This window comes from Suricata suricatta, chromosome 2, assembly GCF_006229205.1.
Source record: "Suricata suricatta isolate VVHF042 chromosome 2, meerkat_22Aug2017_6uvM2_HiC, whole genome shotgun sequence".
Lineage (NCBI taxonomy): Eukaryota > Metazoa > Chordata > Mammalia > Carnivora > Herpestidae > Suricata > Suricata suricatta.
The window spans coordinates 133124229-133145779 of record NC_043701.1 but is presented as its reverse complement, the minus strand read 5'-3'; the positions used below and the strand labels follow the sequence as shown (position 1 = coordinate 133145779).

At 56.0% G+C, this 21551-nt stretch overlaps 2 protein-coding genes across 4 annotated transcripts in view; both read right to left on the bottom strand.

The window, feature by feature from the left end:
- SLC29A3 (solute carrier family 29 member 3) overlaps window positions 1-4463 on the bottom strand; it is a 46061-nt gene extending 41598 nt beyond the window's left edge. Inside the window, exon 1 of the mRNA XM_029919774.1 lies at window positions 4412-4463. Within this exon, the coding sequence (XP_029775634.1) occupies window positions 4412-4463 (52 nt within the window). The remainder of the gene's footprint in view (window positions 1-4411) is intronic.
- A 6271-nt stretch (window positions 4464-10734) lies between these two features.
- The window catches only part of UNC5B (unc-5 netrin receptor B), a 79441-nt gene continuing 68624 nt past the window's right edge, over window positions 10735-21551 (bottom strand). For all 3 annotated transcript variants that reach the window (XM_029931853.1, XM_029931854.1, XM_029931855.1), the window contains 8 exons: window positions 21115-21504; window positions 20391-20478; window positions 19350-19518; window positions 18969-19202; window positions 16972-17121; window positions 16112-16276; window positions 15207-15388; window positions 10735-14379 (listed from right to left, as the gene is read on the bottom strand). In XM_029931853.1, coding sequence (XP_029787713.1) covers window positions 14214-14379; window positions 15207-15388; window positions 16112-16276; window positions 16972-17121; window positions 18969-19202; window positions 19350-19518; window positions 20391-20478; window positions 21115-21504 — 1544 coding nt within the window. In that variant the 3' untranslated portion in view covers window positions 10735-14213. The remainder of the gene's footprint in view (window positions 14380-15206; window positions 15389-16111; window positions 16277-16971; window positions 17122-18968; window positions 19203-19349; window positions 19519-20390; window positions 20479-21114; window positions 21505-21551) is intronic.

Here is a 21551-nt window from a genome sequence, read left to right as displayed (position 1 = left end):
GCCTCCCCGGCCGCCGCGGCCACTGCGACTGGGGGCTCGGCGGGCCCGCAGGCCGAGCTCCGCCTCCCGGCCCCGCCCTGGCCCGCTGACGCCCGCACTTCCCGGTTTGCACACCCTTCTCCTTTTGTCCTGGGCTGGCCTCCGCGCGCCGGCGCCGGGCTGCGGGTACACGCCCCTTGCCCCGGTGGACAAAGCGAGGCGCCGGCTGTGCGGTGCACGGTCCGTGCTGGCTCTGGAGTTCGCGGGGCGCTGCCCCGGGCTGCTACGCGTGCTCCTTCCCCCCCGCGGGAGCTGGACCCCATCGTCTGCGGAACCTGCTCCCCGGGACCCAGAAGAGCTCCATCTTGCCCCCAGACTCCTGCAGAGGGCCCGCTCTAACCACAGCGCCCCCCCCCCCCCCCCATTCCTCTGCTGGCCTCGTCACCCAGCTTTGACTGGGTGTCAGGCCTTCTGTAGTGCCAGGCCAGCACCATGGCGCTTTTCCTTGTCACCTTCTTCCGGAAACTCATTGTCTGGCTGAGGCAGAGGGGTAGCTGGGCCTGAGAGCACTCGGTCCTCAGGGCCGCCCGCCAGGCCCTCCCACCAGCCCCCAGACATTTGTGTCTTAGTGACAGGCCAAGCGGCCCACCTTTACCAGATGGACTCTCTCCCTCTCTCTGCCATGCCCCTTACGTCCACTATCTCCTTGCCCCTCACATGCCTGAGGGGCAGGGATGCCCCTTTTCACAGGAGAGTGCTAGGCATATGGGAAACTGAGATGGCGCTGGGGTTCTAAAACCCCCGAGGGGCTGTGATGCCCCTCAAGGCACAAGGGTGGGCCCAGTGCTAGGTGCTCTTGGGGCAAGGTGACGCTCAGAACTCTGTGTTGCCTGCATTCAATAGACCTACTGCGAGCCAGGCCCTGCAGTGAGGACCTGTGATGTCATGATATAAGAAATATATATTTGGTGTTAAAGAAAGAGGGGCGCCTGGTGGCTCAGTCTGTTAGGCGTCCGGCTTCGGCTCAGGTCATGATCTCATGGTTCGTAGGTTCGAGCCCTGCATAGGGCTCTGTGCTGACAGCTCAGAGCCCGAAGCCTGCTTCAGATTCTGTGTCTCCCTCTCTCTCTGCCCCTCCTGCTCTCACTGTCTCTGTCTCACAAAAATAAATAAGTGTTAAACAAATTTTTTTTTAATTTAAAAAGAAAGAAAGCCCCAGGTCCCAAATGGTCATTAGACTCAGTTCCCAAACCAGAGCTTAATACCCAAACTAAGTGCGGTTGCAACCAGCCTTCCAGAAATGTGGCCTGAACTGGTCAGGCAGGAAATACTTTCCATCAACACTAATGAATCTGTCACCTAGGGTCCTCTCCATTCCCCTCCCCGCAAAGAAAGATAAGGCAGCCCGCATGATAATAAGGATCTTGTTTTTCCCCTAGCAAACAAGCTTCTCTGAAACAATCTTTTTTTTCTTTGCTAACAACTTTCTCGACCCCACCCTGGTCTATAAAAACCTTCCATCAGGTATAGCTTACCTGAGTACCTCTCTACTTGCTAGGTGGATTGCTTCCTGTTCCACGATTCATTTAATAAAGCCAATTAGATTCTCAAATTTACTTGGTTGAATTTTGTTAGTTAACATTGGTCTGTCACAGGTCCCGATGTGAGAGCTTCGGAAATTCTTGGAATTTCCTGGGTGACACGGGTGATAGGAGCAATTTTTGTTTATAACAAGCCCTTCTCCATCACACTTGGGTTTATGTTAATCAGGTGACTCCCTCAGGCCCCTAGATAGCTTTGGGATGGGGGCTGATTGTGCCAAAGGAAGCAAGTGTGAAATTAGAGGTTGGGACTTTGAGCGCCACGCCCCACCTCTGCAAAGAAGAGGGGCTGGAGAGCAACTTAATCCCAATCCCCAATGAGTTCATTAATCATGCCTGTACCCCTTCATAGAAATCCCTAAAAGATAGAGTTCAGAGAGCTTCTAGGTTGACGAACACATCTACTTGCTAGAAGGGTTGGGCACCCTAATTCCATGGGGACAGAAGCCCCTATGTTTGGGACCTTAGACCCTGTTCATCTGTATTCTTTATAATAAACCAGTGACGGTGTTTCTGTAAGCCATTCTAGCAAACTATTGAAACTGAAGGGATGGATGTCGTGGGAACCCATGACTTTGTAGCCAACAGCCAAGTCAGACAGAAGTTTGGGTGCCCCAGGCACCCCATACTTGCGACTGATGTCTGAAGTGGGGGACAGTCTTCTGGGACTGATGCCAGTTCTGTGTAGTTAGTGTCAGAACCGAACAGAATTGCAGGACACCCCGGGGTGTCTGGAGAGTTGGAGAATTGGTTGTTGGTGGGGGAAACCCCCACGCATTTGGTGTCAGAAGTATCGAGGGGGAGAACTGTGCAGAGGCCCAAAGGTACAAAGGGCTGGGTTCTCGTGTTGGAGGAGCCCCCACCCTCCGCCGGGGAGACAGGCCTGCGCAGAGGACACTGGAAACCCTCAGGGACGTGCACCGTGCTGCAGGGTCAGCGGTGGGCCAGTGACAGGAGTCAGCAAGGACTGGGCACGTGCCCACATTTGCGGCAGCCTCACATCCTTCCGAGCCCTGTTTCAGAGGGTGCAGGTCTCAGGCTTGTAAAATTAAGTCGCTGGCCCGAGGTCACAGGATGGTGGAGCCTGTGTTTGCCCCGCAGGTGTGTTTGACTCTAAAGATGGCACCTGTTTGCTGCTCTATCATGGGCCTTTCCTGGCAGGTCTGGAGGCAGGTAGGGTGGGGAGTGGCATGGAGGGAGGAGGGTGGATCAGGCGGCTGGTGTCAGGGGCAGGGAAAGAATTCACCCAAGGCAGAACAAAGGAGAGAGAAGTTCACAGAATACACTGCAAGGAAAAGCGGGCAGGAGCACAAAGGAGAGACTGTCAGGGCGCAGTGGCCAGGAAGGAGTTGTAGTTAAGGGGGAAAGTGAGGGGGTGCCTGAGTGGCTCAGTCGGTTAGGCGTCTGGCTTCGGCTCAGATCGTGATCTCACTTGGGTTCAAGGGTTCAAGCCCCGCGTCAGGCTCTGTGCTGACAGCTAGCTCAGAGCCTGGAGCCTGCTTCGGATTCTGTGTCTCCCCCCCTCTCTCTGACCCTCCCTTGCTCGTGCTGTCTCTCTCTGTCTCTCAATGGACTGGAGGCTGGGGCCACTTGACTTCAAAATCTGACTGATTTGTCTAGCCCTAGAAAACAGATCCATGTTTACAAAGTTCTAATTTAGCATCTGATCCCTTCTGGGCCTTGAACCATCCTGGCTCCTAGCCCCTCCTCCCTCACCCAAGTGAACACAGTTTGTAACACCCAGCCCTGGAACACCCGGACCTTACATGCCACCTAGAGAAGAGGTGGGCAGGAGGAGGGAGGTGCAGGGGGCTCCAGGACACTCTTTGGGAGGATTGGGAGCCCCTGTGTGGGTGTTGGGGGCAGAAGACTTGTCTTGAATCTACGTTCGCTCAAGTGAGCTGGCTGTTCCCTTCGGCTTATGCGCTGTTCAGATCCGGACAAGCAGCCGGATTTCTCCAAGAGGCTTCTACCCATACACCATCCTCCACAGCTGAGACATTGGCCACTGTCCACAGTGAAACGACAAAAACTTAAAGGCTAAAGACCTTCCCTGGAGGCTATCCCTGATGGGGAGGGGGCATAGTCCGGAGGTCTCTCTTGGTGCGCTTGGCCTCCCAGGGCTGGGCGGATGTTTTCAAGGGACCCAGAACTTGACTGGGAGCAATGTCAGCACCGAGTGGGTATTCAGTAGGCAGTTACCTTGATACCTGGCAAGGAAGGTGAGACCTCACAGAGCTCTGCTCTGGCTGCTCCCCGCCCCCCATTTCCATCCTGTGGGGACCACCTCCTCGAGTCCAGTGTACAACTCCACAAGGTAGGTACTCTGGCTACCCTCATTTTGCATAATAGGAGCCTGGGGTACAGAGAGGTTAGTGTCTTGCCCAGAGTCATGCAGCTCAGTGGAGGAGCCAGGATTCAGACTGGCCCTGTACTGAGAGCCAGGGCAGGGGCATCATCAGAAGGGCAGGTCACAGGGGCTCTTACCCAAAGCCTGTTGGCGCTTAGGCCATCAGCTGGGGTGTGCTAAGCCTTCCAGACATGGGGTTAGCAGGCCATCTTGTGACCACGCCCCGTCACTGCAGTGCGTGCAGGCTGGCTTCCCGCCTTTGGGGGTTTACTGGGCCTTCCAGCAGAGCACACGGATCCTGGGAGACTCACCCATAACTGCGGAGCCCTAATTCTCTGCTCTCACGTCACCAGTTCAAATCCCCACTCCACCTCTCCTTCTGTGTCTAACGGCTCCCTCCGGGAAAGATCTGGGCCTCCTGGAGATTCCAGCCCTTGACCACTCTGTCTCTCCTCCACGCATTGGGCATCTTTCACTCCACCTTGAGGCAGCGTGGACCCCATGGTCCATGAGTGCAGCAGCGTCTCGGCCATGCCCTACACTCCCATGCCTGTGTTCTGAAGAACACATTAGCCACCAGGGAGGAACATCCTCATTTCTCGACACAAATCTGCCCTTTTTCCTCTCTCCAGTTACAACAGGGCAGTTGCTGCCCTTCATCCTAGGAAGGGGATTGGATCCGGAGCCAGAAGAGGACAGACCAAGCCCCGTGCTCAGCACCTCCTGGTTGCTGGTGACTTTATGCCTCCCCCACCCTGCGAGGTTGGCCCATCAGGGTTCCCCTGTGGGAGTCGAAGGAAGAGGGGCAGGCCACCAGGAGCCGGAGGGAGCACAAGAGGGCATGTGGATGCTGACCCACGTCACATGAGGACCTGGCAGCATTTGGATGGAGGAGGAATGACTTCAAGGCAGAGCATGAGATTTGTGTTCGAGTCTTTGAAAAGCTGTCGAGGAGTGTAAGGGGAATATAAGACTTAGACATCCTCCTAGTGATGGTAAAATTAGCTGAGGGTAAAATTAGCCCTTGCAAGGGTGCCTGGGTGGCTCAGTCAGTTGAGTGTCTGACTTCAGCTCGTGTCATGATCTCACGGTTTGTGAGTTTGAGCCCCGCATCCGGCTCTGTGCTGACAGCTTGGAGCCTGGAGCCTGCTTTAGATTCTGTGTCTCCCTCTCTGTGCACATCCCCTACTTTCTCTTTCTCTCTCTTTGTCTCAAAAATAAATAAACATTAAAAATTAAAAAAAATTAGCCCTTACAGTGAAAATAAGTAAGCACTCAATAAATGACATTTATTATTATTCTTTAAGTAAGTAGTATGTTCACCATCTCTGGAAGTAGTCAAGTGGAGTCTGAACAAGCCTGTGTCTGGGCTATTGTGGAAGGAATTCCAGCATCAGGTGAAATGGAAGAAGGTGGTGGCCAAGGACCACGCCCCCACCCCCCACCTCTGCTCTCCTAAAAGTCAGTGAAATGGATCCCAGTGAATCCTTGCAGTCCATAGGGCCAGGCTCTGCCCACCGTGACCCCCTTGGGTAATCACAGTATTTACTGGCCTGAGTACTGGGCATCTGTCCCTGGGCACCTGGTGGTAGGGGAATGCTGGTACCCAGGGCCTGGCAGCTAAGCCCTGTCGTGGGGGTTTCATCAGGGAGTGAGAAAGCTCTCAGGAAGAGGACCAGCCATGGCCACCATCCCATGGAGGGATGTGGAGGGGCCACTGCCCCTCTGAAGCAATCCCAGCAATGTGGCACACAGGCAGGGGCCTCTTGGCAGCCTGTACAGAGGGCCAGGGGCTCAGGATTGTCCCAGCCAGCAAAGCCCTGAATCAGAGCAGCTCTGAGCCTGATCCCCCGCCCCCCCCCCGCCCCCGCTTCAACACCTTTCTTTAAAAAAATTTTTTTAATAGTTTATTTATTTTTGAGACAGAGACAAGCACAAGTGGGAGAGGGTCAGAGAGAGAGGGAGACACAATCTGAAACAGGCTCCAGACTCTAAGCTGTCAGCCCAGAGCCCGACGCGGGGCTCGAATCCATGAACCGTGAGATCATGACTTGAGCCGAAGTCGGATGCTTAACTGACTGAGCCATCCAGGCGCCCTGCTTCAACATCTGTCGAATGCCCACTGGTGCCCAGCAGATCCTAGACTAGGCGGGTCTTATCTGGCCTTCGTGGTGTTTAAAACAATAGAGCCAACAATTAGCCAAGTGGAACGGTTTTCCATACAAATCCTCATTCTGATTTCTGTTTTCTGAAAACCCAAGGATAGAGCAGTCCTGGGCACTCACTCCTGCTTGGCAACTACCACTATGAGCCAGCGGTGGGGGCCTTCCCCTCCAGGGGGCTGCATGGTCTCCTGTTAGCTACAGTCTCCGCTTCTCCCTATCGCTGCCTAGATGCTGAGGCCCCGTCAAGAAGCCATCTGCTATAGATCCATGCTGCTAACAAAGTGGGGAGCAAGCAGTATTCTAAGATGGACTTGCGTTTCAAGAACTGGCCAAGGAGGGGGGCGATTTTCTTCCTGAAGTTTTGATATGGCTGCTTCTCTCTTCATATGATGCGGAGCCTGGATCCCCAAGGCATTTGTTTTCAACCGAGGCTCATAGACAAAGCCCTCGACTCCAATGTCGAGGGATGGATCTGTGTGAACCTGGAGTGGGTGGCCTGCGTCAGTCGGGCCAGCATGGCCCTTCGGTCCTTCCCAGATTCCCCACCTGATCCTTCAATCCCTCCTCTATGAGCTTTCTCACCTCCGTGTCTCTGATTACACAGTGCCTGCCACCTAGAGGTTCCTTGGACCCGGCCCTCCACCCCAGTCGCCACCGGCCTAGACATCACTACCGCGAGGCAGGCAGCAGAATGACCCCACCCCTGCTTCGTGTCCGTACCATGTCCAAATCACTCCCAGGCTGGCTAGTTCCTGGTCCCGGTGTACTGTGGAAACTCACTTTTTATTTTGCAGTGAGCTGCTAAAGGGCCAAGTCCAGGCATGACTTACCATCCCGTGTCCCCTTTGCTGTGCCCATCAATAAATTCCATAAACATTGATTGAATTTCCAGGTGTCCCAGATCCTCTCCCTGGGGAAGGTTTCCAGGCTGGGGAGCTGGGATGGGTAGATTCAAGTCACTTGCAGTGAGGCCTGGGCTGCTGGGTCAGGTTCCATGGCTGCTGGAATAGCACAGACTCATGGGTACCCCCTCCCGGGTATTAGGGTCAGGGTCCCTGAGAGGTCACCCCCTCACACTCCCTCCCCCACATACACCCAGACAGGGCCCTGAGACCATTTCAGCCCTGGTGGCAGACAGCGGCCTTGACATGGGGCCCATGACCCACAAAAGGGACATCAGCATCTTCTCTTAGTAAGACAGTCTTAAAGGAGAGTTGCCCCAAACTTTAGCCTAAAAGCATCTCCCCTAAAACACGTAATTGAGAAACTATGGTTCAAGGAACCCAACCCCAGTGTTCTGAAATGTCACCGCTCCAGAAAGCCTTTCTAGACTCCTGGGCTGAGTCAGCAGCCTCTCCGGGCTTCCACGGCCCCCTTGTCCACTGGTTTCGCTGTCTCCCCGCTAGGCCACGGGCTCCGAGGGGCGCGTGTGGGGCCTCGCCCTGGTGCCCAGGACTGCCCGACAGACATGGCGTCCTGGATGGGCGGTGGAGCCCACTCTCTGCTTCGCCAGTTTGTGTTTGGAGAAGTTGGGGCTGGGGAAGCGCCTAACCCCCAGGGCCTCCTGTCCCTGGAATGCCGAATCCAGGATGGGGATCAGGCCAGACACAGCTCTCTCCTCTTTTTTTAATTTATTTTTATTTTTTATTTTTATTTATTTTTGAGAGACAGAGAAAGACAGCGTGAGCAGGCGAGGGTCAGAGAGAGAGGAAGATACAGAGTCTGAGGCAGGCGCCAGGCTCTGAGCTAGCTGTCACTCAGAGCCTGACCTGGGGCTCAAACCCACGAACCATGAGATCATGACTTGAGCCGAAGCCGGACGCTCAACCGACTGAGCCACCCACGCGCCACTGGAAACAGCTGTCTCTTGAGGACAGTCATTCAACTCTCCAGGGCCAAGTGCTAAGAAGCCTGGGCTCTTGCTGTGGGATGCCTGTGCCCAGCACAGAGTGCCGGGTGTGACAGCAACTCTTCCCACGGAGTGATGAGGCAGGAGGTCTGGAGGGAGGCAGGTGCCCTGGGCTGAGGCTGTGAAGGGAACAGCATGGAGAACAGGCAGCCGCAGCCCCCAGAGGCCCATGCAGGCACTCCAAAGTCTCATTAGACAGGAGGCTGGAGTTCCAAGATGGATGGGTTGAGCCTTAGCAACCAAAACGAGACAGAGACGGTCTTAATGACAGCTGGGGAGGGAAAACTTAGGGACCTCCATGGGGACATCATTAAGAGGGCCTGTCATCCTGTGGGAAACATGGTGGCCGCCAAATGAATTTCCGAGCAGTTATTGGAAAAATAAAACTATTTCATGTTTATACCTCAAGGGGTTGAGACTCTTGGATCAGATCCATTATATTTAAATATTTACATGTAGAAATGTATGTCTGTATTTGCATAGATCTTCCCGAGAGGATATATAAAGAATGAACCATTTTATCTCTGGTCAGGAGTGGGAGGGGTGGCAGTGGAGACGGGGGGGGGGGGGGGGGGGGGGGGGGGGGGGGGGGGGGGGGGGGGGGGGGGGGGGGGTGACACCTGCGTGAGGGACATCTTCTCACCTATTCTTTTGTTCCTTAAAAAATGTTTTTAGCCCTATACATGTGTCATATCTTGAACTAATACTAATACCAAGAGTTTGCCCAGTTTGCTCAACGGAACTGGTTGAGGTCTTCCTGCGTGTGATCGATCTCAAGCCCTAAGCTGGGGTTGAATGGGTTTTCCTATGGCCTCTCGCAGGGGAGGGGAGCAGCTGGCGGCCAGCTCTGTCACCTCCGTCACCTCACGGCCCTGCTCTGGGACGCCTTATGGGGCAGCCTCTTGGTTATAGGGTCAGAACCAGCCCATCTTCTGCCAGCTTCTGGTTTCTCCTCATCCACCCCCAGGACTGTGACACAGGAAGGACCACCAGGTGGGCTGTCACACCGGCCTGGAACCAAGATCCCCACATTATCAGAAGGAAATCACAGACCAGCGGGTCTAAGGCCCACATTTCATGGATAAGGAAACTGAAGCCTAGGGAGGGACAGGGACCTGCACAGCATCAGAACTGGGATCCAGGTCCCTGCTCCCCAGGCCAGAGCTCTGCACCCAGCAAGGGACGGGTGGCAAGGAGAGGCCCCCTTGACTCCTTGGGACTCTAATCTGCCTGCTTGTGGGGGCTGCTTGCATGAGATAACTGTCCTCACCAGACTCTGCCCACCTCCTCCCTGCACTGCTGCCTCACCTCAGGCTACACCCCCTTCGCTTCCTCCTCACCCACCCAGATGAGTGTGGATGCTCCAGGACCCCAGGGAAGGACGACGGTCTGAGCGATGGGGGCGTGTGCATGTACATGCCAGTGTGCCTTGACTGTCCTGCCTGCCCCACAAGGCCATGAGCACCGAGGGGACCTAGCTCACATGTGCTCCCTCCCCCTGGGGGGACAACCAGGCGACGCACCTGTCACAGGTCCCCAGAAGTCAGAGCGGGCAGCACTTATAGGTACCACATACTGCAGGGCATGAAAGGTTGAAAAAAGGGTCTACAGCCAAACACTGGGGATGCACTGTATGAATATGAAGAGACCAGCTTGTTCCCATGGGGCTTCTCACAGTCCTTCCTGCGCTGATGAACACCATGTCTCTAGTGTGAGACCAGAGGGTACGCTCACCCCACACTTCAGAGATCACAGAATCCACCATGAAGTGGGCACTGCGGGCTGGAAAATGCTGGGACTACGCTCAACTCACATAGGGAGGCTGGAGGACCAGCTACAACTGGTTACCTTCCTGCACCGTAGGAAAAAAAATGCCCCTTCAAAATACTTCCATCTGGGGCGCCTGGGTGGCTCAGTTGGTTAAGCGTCCGGCTTCGGCTCAGGTCATGATCTCACAGTTTGTGGGTTCGAGCCCCGCATCAGGCTCTGTGCTGACAGCTAGCTCAGAGCCTGGAGCCTGTCTTCATATTCTGTGTCTCCCTTTCTCTCTGACCCTCCCCTGCTCACACTGCCTCTCTCTCTCTCTCTCTCTCAAAAATAAATAAAACATTAAAAAAATTTTTTAAATACTTCCATCTGTGGGAAAATGAACACCACTTTGCTGATTTTATTAGAATAAAACCCTTTACTGCCACCTGCTGGAAAAATCCCTTAGTAAATACGCAAATCTACCATCTGTGGGAATGACCCCATCCTCCCCTTTAGGCACCGTACTCTTACTCAGTGCGTAACCTGCCCAGCCATGCATAGCGGCCCTGGGTCCAAAATCATGCAATCACAGCCCCACCCATCAATCCCAGGTGAGTACTCTAAACTGACCTTTCTGAATTTCTTATCGGCATCTCCACTGATCACTTTGGAGCCCACACCAGGCTCAAATGACAGCCCTGAACATATCCCATGAATGCTTACACACGGGAGTGCTGACCGGGGAGCAGTGATTGGCATCCAGACCCAGCATGGGGTCTCACCTGCTGTGAGACCCCAGGGAAATCCTTACCTCTCTCTGGGCCAGTTTTCTCTTCTGTGAAATGAAGCAGTTGACCTTGATCGTTTCCAGGAGCTCAGAGCTCTGACAGTGACTACCTGATCCCAAACCCATGGAATTCTGAGAAAAGCAGGAAGGTCATTCCAACTGCTAATAGAAAGACCATCAAGAAGCCAACAGAATACAACCAGGAGTGTTTTTTTTTATTAGACTAGGAAATATAATTTATTTTGTAAAAATTAATTTTGTTACAATAGGAATGCTAAACATTATTTACAGGTTGAAGTTTACAGACTAGACAGCGGTGGGGTCGGGCCATCCCTGCAGCCCTACATCCCCGGGACACATGACGCATGTCCACGGCCCAGGCAGGGGGTCCAGCCCTTTGCCCCCAAGAGATCTGTTCCCTGCACCCGAACTCCTGGCCACCTTCCCTCAGAGGGCCTGCTAAGGGACCCAGCTCAGCTGCCTGGTTGCTGGGGAAGGGCCAGAGGGCCTTGAATGATCCGGGAGATGGGGTCCCCCACGCCCTCAGGAGGCCCCCTGGCCCAGAGCTCTGGAGCCCGGGTCACTGCGGGAGAAGGCAGAGGGAGAGGCACATAGGAGATACACCAACTGACCCTGTGGACTCAGAGGGGCACACACTCACGTTGGGGGGGGACATGCTCCCGGAGGGGTACCCTGATGTGCCTGCAGACGACAGCACATGCACACAGGGCACACGCGCACACACACGCAATCACACACCCCAGAGATGAGAGACGTAAACACCCACGCGAGGGCCCTGCAAGCCTGTGGTGGCCCCTCCTCTACACTCTTTGGGGTACACAGGCCAAGTGGGGCTGCCCCTCAGGCCTGAACTAATAGGAGAAATCTTGATCCTACCCTAAGGCCAGCAGCGTGGGGACGCGCCCACAGCAGCCTCAGCAGAGGTCTTATTGATGGAGGCAGCAAACCCTCTCTAGGCGTTCCTTACAAAGCTGGACGGTTTGAACCCTCCCAGAAGACTCCATCCAATCGGTTCTGTGCTCCAGGCCCTGGTACACAATTTCTAGAAATGGCATGTATGTGGCTGGCCTGGCCTCACCCACCAGGAGCTCCCATCGGGGCTGCCGGGTGGAGGAGGGGCGTGGCAGACCACAGTTAACTCCCCCCTGTTGGGGTTCCTACCCATTAGAAACCCAGAATGACCGAGTCTCAGAAGCCAAGCAGAGTCAGACAGCAGCTGCAGGTATAAAAAAAGGAAGTGAGGCCCAGAGAAGGCAGTCATGTGCCTGAGGTCACACAGCAGTTTACCGGCACCGCTGGCGTGCTGGTCTTCGGACTCCAGGCTGCCCGTGAGCATTTTAGGGACTGATCGGAAAGGTCCGGGTAGAGCCTTTCATGGCACCGGTCAGGCTGCTCTCCGGGCCGTGTTGTCACACATGCCCACACAGCTCAGGCCAGAACTCATCGGGGGTGTTGAGTCCACAGCGGATGGGCACCTTGGGCAGGGAAGCCACACAGGCACTGGGGCCAAGAGCTGTGGTTGCCCGGCCCTGAGTGTGGGCCTGGCCCCTTCAGCAGCCCTGATAGAAGAAATCCTCTGTCAAACCGAGCAGATCTTCGTCTGCCCACGGCTGACCTACTCCCCCCCCCCTGGGGCGGGCATATGCAGGTGGGGAGAACCCCCATGAGCCCCAGAGTCTGTGGCAGGGGAGACTAGGCCAGGGTTGCCAACTGGAGCCCTAAAACCTGTTTTCCTCCCTGGAGACCAGACTCTCAAGGGCCAGGATATGCCCAGGCTGGTCCCAACAGCTGCTCATGGGCGAGCTGAGGCATGCCCTGGGGTCAGTGCCCAGAGCTTTTGGGAAGAGCTGGCATTTGCTTTGCCCTGGGTGCCAAGGAGAGGCCTGTGCCGAGGCCTTCGTGCCAGCCGTAAGAGCCTGGTCCCCGCCATCATCAGCCAGCCACCGAGGGCCCTTGGTGGTCCCCTGGAACATCCTGGAGCAGGCTGGTGACACAGGTCACCCTCCTCTGGGGCAGCCCCGCCTACGCGGAGCTCACTTCAAGACCTCCCAGGCTGCAGCTGGAGAGGGAGAGCAGGGCTGAGGGAGGGGCGGAGGGAAGTCAGAGCTGGGACAACAGCCCTCCCCAGGTCTCCCTCCCTGGGAGAGCGTGTAAGATCACGGTCAGGCAGCCCACCTCCCAGCCTCCCAGCTGGGCTCACCCGTCCCTCACAGCCACGCTCTGGCCCAGAAGCTCAGGCTTCTGCAGTTAGAGACCCTCTTACCCATCTCTCCTGTTTAACAGATGGAGAAACAGAGGCTGGGGGTGACCTATTCCATTAGCAGAATGTAAATTTGCTCCAGCCCATCTGGGCTAGGGGCTGCTAGGCGGAGGGGTGACCTGGCTGGTCCCACCCTGGGGTGAAGGAGAGAAGTGTGGTTGGAGACTCTCACCGCACCCCCCTTCTTTCTCTGCTAGACCCCCATTTCTGGACCCCACCCCCTTTTCCAGGAGCTACCAGACCCGGGCACTGGAAACTGTCCCTGGCTCATGGCTGGCCTGGCCTGCCCACAGTTTCCATCCCTGAGCCTTTTAATCTGGAGTCTCCAGGAGTCCAGAGAGCCTCTGGGGTGTCTGCCTGGGGATGTGGGAGGGAGGACTCCAGCCCCCTGCAGGCCTCCGGGCTCCTTGGCTGTATAGACTGAGCATCTGCTTAGCATGTTAGAAGGAAACATGGTACCATGGCTAAAACCCCATTTGACCCTGTACAACTGGGGAAACTGAGGCCTTGTAGGACTCTAGTTTAAGACAGAATCATTAGCAGCAAGGTGTTCCCTGTTGTCTCTCTCCCTGAAAACATCTCTCTCTCTCTCTCTCTCTCTCACACACACACACACACACACACACACATACACACACGCTCACTTCTGAGCAAGCCCACACTCACCCACACTCAAGAAAAGAGTTTTCTATTTTTCTGTGTGTTGTTTTTCATTTTCTTTTTTTTTTTTCTTAAAAAGGACTTATCCAAATATCTGGATAATAAATCATTTGCGTTTCCTAAGAAACTGGGTTTTTCTTTTCCCTTGTGGTTTTGGTGTTTCTCTTTTTCTTCTTGGAGCCTGACTAGCGGTCTGAAGCTTTCTTTCTTCCTTTCCTTTTCTTTTTTGCTTTGGACGGGAGAAAGCAGTTCATCTGAATTGTACTTGACTCTTCAAAGAGGAAAATGGTGTGAAAGGAGGAGAGGACTTAGGAGGGAGGGAGAAACCAGTAACTGAGGAAGAAACCGAAGAACGCATCTAAGACAAATGTCACCCAGAGCTCTTGGGGCAGAGGTGGCAGGTGGGGGTGGAAGGAGGGAGGGAGGGCCACCTCCTGGCCCCCCTTGCTGTCTCCAGGGGCCTCATCTTGGTTTCCCCCATGGAGATCTGGGGGCAAGAGGGACAGCAGGGGTGGAGAAGGAACACTGGGTCTTCCCGACAACGGAGTACATGGATTTGATAAGGCTGGTCGTGGTCTGGGAGTGGGGCAAGGGGAGGAGGAGGGGGCGGCTCCAGCTGTGAGCTGGCGGCGGGAGGGGGGCAGCAGAGGCCTCACTGCCTCACACAAGGCTGCCCGGGGCCCCCCGTGTGCCCACTCCTGCCAGCCCTCCCAGTCCATGGTCCGGGGCAGCTCAGCAGTCCCCGTCAGTGGCCATGGCCACCAGCATCTCACTCTTGCCCATCTCCTCCAAGGCACTCGCCAGGCTGTTGAGGTCCCCATCGTCCTGCTGCAGAGCCTCCCAGAGGTCCAGGATTACACCTGTGGGGCTTGCTTTGGTGGCAAAGTAGTTCAGGTACCTGGCGAAGGGAAGGAGAAGGTCAAGGTCATTGGGCTTCCCAAGCACTCAGCACCTCCCAGAAGCTTGGAAGTGGACCGAGCCCCAGGAAGTGGAAAGACTCTGGGGTCCCCCAGTCCTGGGTCTGAACAGCCCCTCTGCTTGGGGGCTGTGTGGCCCTGGGAAAGCCACTGCTCCTCTCTGAGCCTCGGTTTCCTCAGCCCTAACACAGAAACTGTGTTGCTCATCATTATCCATCATTGTTGTTATTATCACATTGGAAGACGCGGGCCCCAGAGAGACTGTCCAAACCTAGCATTCCATTCGTTTCTCCTCCCACATCTGCTCCCTGCTTGGTCTTGCCCCACACACTGCCCCGAGAGCAGGAACAGAGCCTCAGACTCCTTGTGAAGCCCATCCATTTCCAGTATGCTGTCTTACACGTGGTATCTGCTCAATGCACGCTTATTAAATGGTTTCTCTGTAAGTATAATGTAATACTGGTGACTGTTATTGCTATTATATTTATCCAGCATTTTAAATTCTCCAGAAGGGCTTGGACACCAAAATAGACTCTTTCACTCAGCAAACCCTGCCCTTCCAGAACACCTGCTCCGTCTTGGGCCCAGGGGTGCAGATGGTGATCACACCTGGTGTCCTGGCCTCACCTGATCCTCATGGGCCAGCACTTTGCGCATGGTGCTCCCCCAAAATGGGCTTCTCGGATGGAGCCCACCCAAGCCTGTGCTCCTGATCTACCACAAATGGAGAGATCTGATCCTGGACTGTCCACCTGCCCCTTAGGGACAAAGGGAGGTGGGGGTGGGACCAGCCTGGCCCAACACCCACCGGTCCATGGAGAGCTTCTGCGCCAATAGCCGCCAGTCGTTGCCCCGTGAGTTGGGGGCGTCCAGGCTGTTGCATATCTTCTGGCGGATAGACAGTGGAATCTTGAAGGCGTAGGGCCCCAGCTGGGTGGTGACTGTGCTGCCAGGGGCAGAGCAGAAGGCGTCCAGAGAGCCAGCAGGTGTCTGGAAGGGCAGGAGGTGAGGTGAGAAGGGCAGGGGGCTCCCCGACGCACAGCACTGGCATCCGCCTCTCCAACCTTCTTGTGTCAGGACTGTGAGGTCATGGAGGTTCCTCCGCATGCTCTGGGCAGGCCAGCTGTTCAATACCCCCTTCCCTGGAAGGTCAACTTCCAAGGGCCAGGGCTGCATGCCCAACCCCCGGCCCTCGGGGTGCACCATGCCAATGCACTGCCCCAGGCTGATGCGGGTGCCGTCTCGTGATTACAAAGCCATGAGGAGCCTCAGCCACAGTCTAATCCACACAGACCCACTTTCACACACATGGGAATGAAGTCTAGAACAGGGAAGTGACTTGCCCATGGTCCCATGCCAAGTTAGGGGCAGAGCTAGGTCGAGGCCTCGATTCAGTGCTCTGCACATTGCACTTTTGCACTGCCGGCCTGGGGGGCCTGGGTTTTGTAAACCTCAGTGTGGATGCATAGTGGGGAGAACCATGGGCTTGGGCCAAAGCACTGACCCGATACAAGGTCAATGGTATCTTCCTCCCTAATAACGACCTTCTGATTTAGTGACGTCATCTCTGTTGCCTGGCATAGGTCACGCACAGGAGTGGCCACTCAGTAAGTGGGAGGTGAAGGGGACATGTCTATGGATGGCAGCATTCCCATGCATGCGGGCCTGAACGCTGCATGCCCTGGCCCCGGACAGTCTGTCCTCCAGCCTCACCTCCGCCAGCGTGGTGTGCAGCTGGAAGATCTGGCCCTCCCCTTCCACCTGCCGCACGCAGATCTTGCAGGTGAGCTCCGTGGAGGCCAGGCTGTGCCTCTCCAGGGTGAAGGTGCAGTGCAGGGCCTTCTGGCTGCCGCTCCAGATGTGATAGAAGGGGATCTCCTGAGGGAGGGGCGTCAGGGTCAAGGAGGGGAGGCCAGCCCACCCTGCCCTCGGGGAATGGAGGCAGAGGCTGGTCAGGAGGCCAACCTCAGGGATCGACGGGACCTCTTGAGGGGGGGTCAGGCAGTGGAGGCCTCTCCATCCAGAGGGGAAGAGGAAGAATAGCTGGTCAGGGGCCTTTCAGCTGAGAAAGGGAGCAAATGGGGAAGAAGGTATAAGTCTGGATGTGTGCATGCGTGTGTGCGCGTGCATGTTGGGTGTGTATGTGCATGTGCGCATGTGTACAGATGTTTGGGGCTGGAGGCCCTCCATGGTGTTGCTCAGACAGGTGCAGGCACAGTGTGTGACAATCTGAGGCCATTCTGGACGGCCTGCCGAGCCTGAGCACCCTTAGAGATGCTGAGGCCTCTTCGCAGATGATGTCTGCAGACATTTGTGTGTGGGAGTGTGATGGGCTGCGGGGCAGTGTGGCTGTGGCTGCCCATGCACTGAATGTGAGGATGTGCCTGAGGATGACCAGGGGAATGGAGAGTGGGGTGGGAGGGAGACAGAGACTCGGGGAGTTGGGGGGCAAGGCTAGAGGGAGGAGACAGGAAGGCAAGGGCCTGGGAGGGGGCACTGATCTCCCCTGGGCAGACCAAATGGCCCCCTCCCCTAGCTTCATCCACCACCTCCAGGGCCCAGCCCGCCCGCACCTGGTACTTGGCGAGCAGCTTGCTTCTCCAGTGGGCGTGGGGGACGTCGTGCAGAGAGAGGCGCAGGTTGTGGTAACTGTCCTTAAACAGCAGCGGTTTCGGTTCTTCTACTAGGTAGCCACCCAGGGTCCGCTCCAGCTCCAGCACCTCCTGTGGGCAGAAAGCGATGGGAAGGAGGAGCCCACCGTACTTGCCCAGTGGGGTCTTTCCTGCTGCAAGCCTGGGGTTTGGGGACACATGCCGGCTGTGGGGGCCAGGCTGGAAGACTGGGGGCAGGCCACCATCTGAGCACAGGGTGGGGCATTTAGTAAGCACTCAGGGAAGACACACTGTGTGAATAAATGGATGAATGGAGAGATAATGGGACACATGGATAGATAACTGAATTTACAGACGACTGGACAGATAGATGGATGACTGGATGGATAAATAGCTAGACAGACAGATATAGACAGATGGATGTGTAGATGGATATACAAATAGATGGATATATAAATAGAAAGATGGAATGAAAGATGGATGGTTGGTGATGGCTGGACAGACAGATGGACTGCTGAGTGAATGAGTATACAGGTAGATAAGCAGCAAGCTGGATGGACGGATGGACGGACAGACTGACGGATGGAGACTTAATAAACGATGCCATCAAACTCAAATGTGACGGCTCTCCTCCTGATCTCCCCTCCATTCTCTGATCAAAGCTGGACACTGGCCAGGGCCCCAGTACTGAGAGATCCAGGCTGCGAGCGCCTTTCCTCTCATGTGGCTCCTCATGGGCCTTCTGCAATTTCGGGCCAGCCTGGCCCAGCGGAAGACACTGACTCTTCCATGAGGCCTTGTCACCTATGTTGCACCTATGTCCTCGACTTGGAGTTGGAGACAAGTCATGTGGGACAGTGACACAGGAGCGAGAGGAGACCACAGACCATGGTCGCAGGAGGCCTTCAGCTACATGAAAGGCCCTGGAAGCTTTGCAGAGAGGTGGGTGGAAAGAGAAGGTCTACACCGGGCCATGGGGCTATGCTCTTCCAGTGTTAGGATGAGCTTGAGGTCCTAGGAACTCGGGGGAGAACTGGGGAGGCAAAGGACAGGGACGTGGGGGATGGGTGGCACTAACACCAGCTCCGCAGCGGCCACCACCAGGCTCCAGGTGCCCAAGTCCGATCCCTCCACCTCCCTTTCCTCCCTGCCCTAAACCACTCGTACCTGCCTCACCCCCTCCCTCATTTAGGGCACTGTGTATCCTTGTGCATGTACCAGGAGCCTGGCTGCCAGCCCTGATGCCCCCTTCTCCCTGTCGTCCCATCCATCACTGTTCTGTCCATTCTACTAACACAGCGGCCAGCCCCTGCCCTCACTGCTGCCATGGCCTGGTGTCCATGGTCCAGATGTGGCTTCCCTGTGGGCCTCCCGCCTCCTGTCTACCCGTTCCTGCAGCATAGCACGTGAGCTTCCAAAGGAGCATCTGTGAACGGGTGTCCACATCTATGCCCTTGCCCAAATTCCTGAACATGGCTCCCAAGGCTGTGGAGGGGCTGAGCCCTCACCTCTCTCGCTCCCACACTCACAGCCCCTACATGCTTTGGTCCCACAGACCACACCTGCCTTTGCATCACCTGCTTTGCCCACCAGAACGGCCTTCACCCGTCTCTGCCTGGCACCCCCACTTGGCTTTGGTAGCACAGGTCTAAGGTTAATGTGCTGTAAAGCCTTCTGAGACCCTCCTCCTCCCAGGCTGGTGCTCCCCTAGCCTTCTGTTGGTGAGGCCACCGTTTCCCCCCCTCCAGCCTGCAGCTCGGTGAGGGCAGCACTGTATCCTGAGGCTCTGATGCCATTTCAATGAATGAATGATCCACAAGGCTGATGGTGGTAGAGGGGTACCTGGAAAGTACCATGACTCTGGGGAGGGAGCACTGGAAGGTACCATGCAGCCAGTCTGCCAGGGATAATAACCCACAGTGTGCTAGGGCCGGGTGGCGCCTATGGCCCGAACTTACCTTCAGCGCCCCGGGCGTGTCCTCCAGGCAGTAGACCCTGAGGCTGTACTCCAGGGACGCGCAGAGGGCAGGGGCGAAGATGGCCAGCTGGAGCCGCTTCACGGCCGAGCGGGAATAGGACTCACCGGTGAACACATAGGTGCCCAGCTGGTCCAACAGGATGTGGCAGGCCCTGGCCTCCAGATGGCAGTAGCAGGGCGTGTTCAGGGTCTCCTCATCCAGGGTCACCACCTCCTGCAGCGGGGAGGCAGACAGGTCCAAGTCAAGGCCACGGAGAGATCTGCCCAGGTTGGGCCAGGGGAAAGGGGACTTCTTTCAGCTTCTGAGGCCTCCCAGAGCGGTTCATGTGGGAGATCTGGGCCCCCGGCCTTGGCTCCTCACCTCCCAGTGGCCCTGGTGGGCCTGGGTCTTGAGCTGGAAGATCCAGTCGCCGGCACGGACTTCAGCACAGTGGGGCACCGTGAGGATGACGGGGCGGCACAGCAGGAGGCCCGTGGGCCCACAGGTCACCGAGGGGCTCAGTACTGTCTGGGTCCCTTCTGAAAGCGGGCTGGGGATAGGGCAGACGGCAAAGAGGGAGGCAGTGAGGGGAGGCCGGAAGCTCAGCAAGGGACAGGCACGGGGCTGGCACCTCTGCCGTGGCTCTTAGGTGATAGAAGCAAGTCTCCACCCCTGGGCCTCCGGAGGTGAGGGCTTAAGGAGAGGCAGAAAGATGGCCGAGGCCTTGAGATTGTTTTCAGACTTCTCTATTATACTGCGGTGTTCTCACAGTGACATCTTTGCTCACATTTTCAAGGGTTTTGCACTCTGGGGATGTTTTTGGTTATGTGGAGCTAAATGGCCCTGTGGAAAGCTGGGACCAGAACGTGCTCCCTCCAGTGTGTCGGGGGAGGGCCGAGTTGCCACATTCTTGTCAACAGGAAGGTTTGGTAGTTTGAAAAAACCTTTGCAAATTCTCAAGGCAAAAAAACTCCTAGTATCTCCTGGCTGTCTGGATTTCTAATTCTTTGACTACAAAGTAGGCTGACAATTTTTTCATAATTCCCTGGCCATTGTGTGCATGTGTGCGTGTGTGTGCATCAGAGAGTATGTGTGAATTGCTCATTCATATCCTTTGCCCCTGCTTGTAGTGAAATGTTTACTTTTTTTTATTGGTCTCCAAAGCCTCTTTACATAGTAAGGATATTAGCCTTTTGTCATATCGTAGCTTACTCGGTCAATTGCCTTTCAGTTTTATGATTTTCTGTGCTGGTGTTGTATGTTTTAAATGTGGACCTAATAAGGGCTGTCAACGTTTTCCTTGGAGGACTGACTACTTTAGGATCAGGCTCAGATGGTGATATTTGAACCCAAGGTGGGCAGGCAGCAGGAAGAGGAAGAGAAGGGGAGCAGCTCATGCCAGACAGAGGTCTCTCTACTCACAGGGTGTTTTCTGCCTTGTTGATAAGGAGGTACATCTCGTAGAACTTGCCCTGGGGGATGGCTCCATTGGGCACCAGCAGGCTGACCCCTACGGGGACAAGGAGGTCAGTGGGAGGGAGTCCAAGAGCTTAGAACATGGGGAAGGGGGTTGGTTGGCTCCTAGCTTGGGGCAGGGGGAGAAAGGCATCTCCTGAACTCCAGATGGTCACCAGCAAGGGGTGGGGAGAGACGCTTGGGGACTAGGAACAAGGGGAGCCCAGGCCACTGACAGCAGTGGGTGTGTCTGGTAACACGGGGCCCTCTAGCACCATGATGGGGTATGAGACAGGGCCGAGTCCCAAAGCAGGGAGGCCCCAGGGCCAGCTACGGCCCTAGATCAGTGTGACACCAGGGAAGCTATCGGCTGATGGGCGGCCCTGCCTTCTCAGTAGTGCTCTGCAGGTCTGTTGAATTACAGACATATTCTTTCCCACTTAACAGATAAGGTTTAGAGGGGCGCTGGTCCAAGGAGAAACTTGGACCTGCCTTAGTGAGACAGAGAAGTGCCTGGACCCTAAGTCTTCTATGTTGTAGTCCCTTCTTCCTCTGGCCTGCATGTTCCCTATCTGTGAAATGGGATCAGGGAAGCCCTATCTTTGGCTGGCGGTAGAGCGGGGAGGGGCTGTGGATGTCCAGAGGGGACACGCTGAGGCCAGGCTGACAGGCAAGCAGAACAGAGGCTCACCTGTGCCGGGGATGCTGAGCCTCCCTCCCAGGCAGCCAAACGTGCCGCTGACGCTGCTCCCTGGGTCACGGGGCAGGCCCAGGACCTGCTGGGAGCCAAGGCTGGCACTGCGCAGGGGCAGTAAGTGGGCATCGCGGGCATAGTCACCGGAATATGTGCCGCCTGGCAGGACCCCCAGCAGGTCAGCCCCATCTGGCAGGCCTGGCCCCGAGCCGGTGGTACTGGAGTTGTAGACCTTGATCTTGAGACTGGGCAGGGGGTCCAGCAGGGGCGAGTTGGTCATGGGGATCTTGTCGGCTGAGCCCTGCAGGGCATACACAGGCCCGCGGTAGATGCCAGCACTGGCCGTGAGGTCCGGAGGCACGGAGGGGTGCAGGAGCTGTGGATTGTCTGGGGGCATGGGGGCTACAGTCAGACCCAGCTAGCTGTGCCCCTCG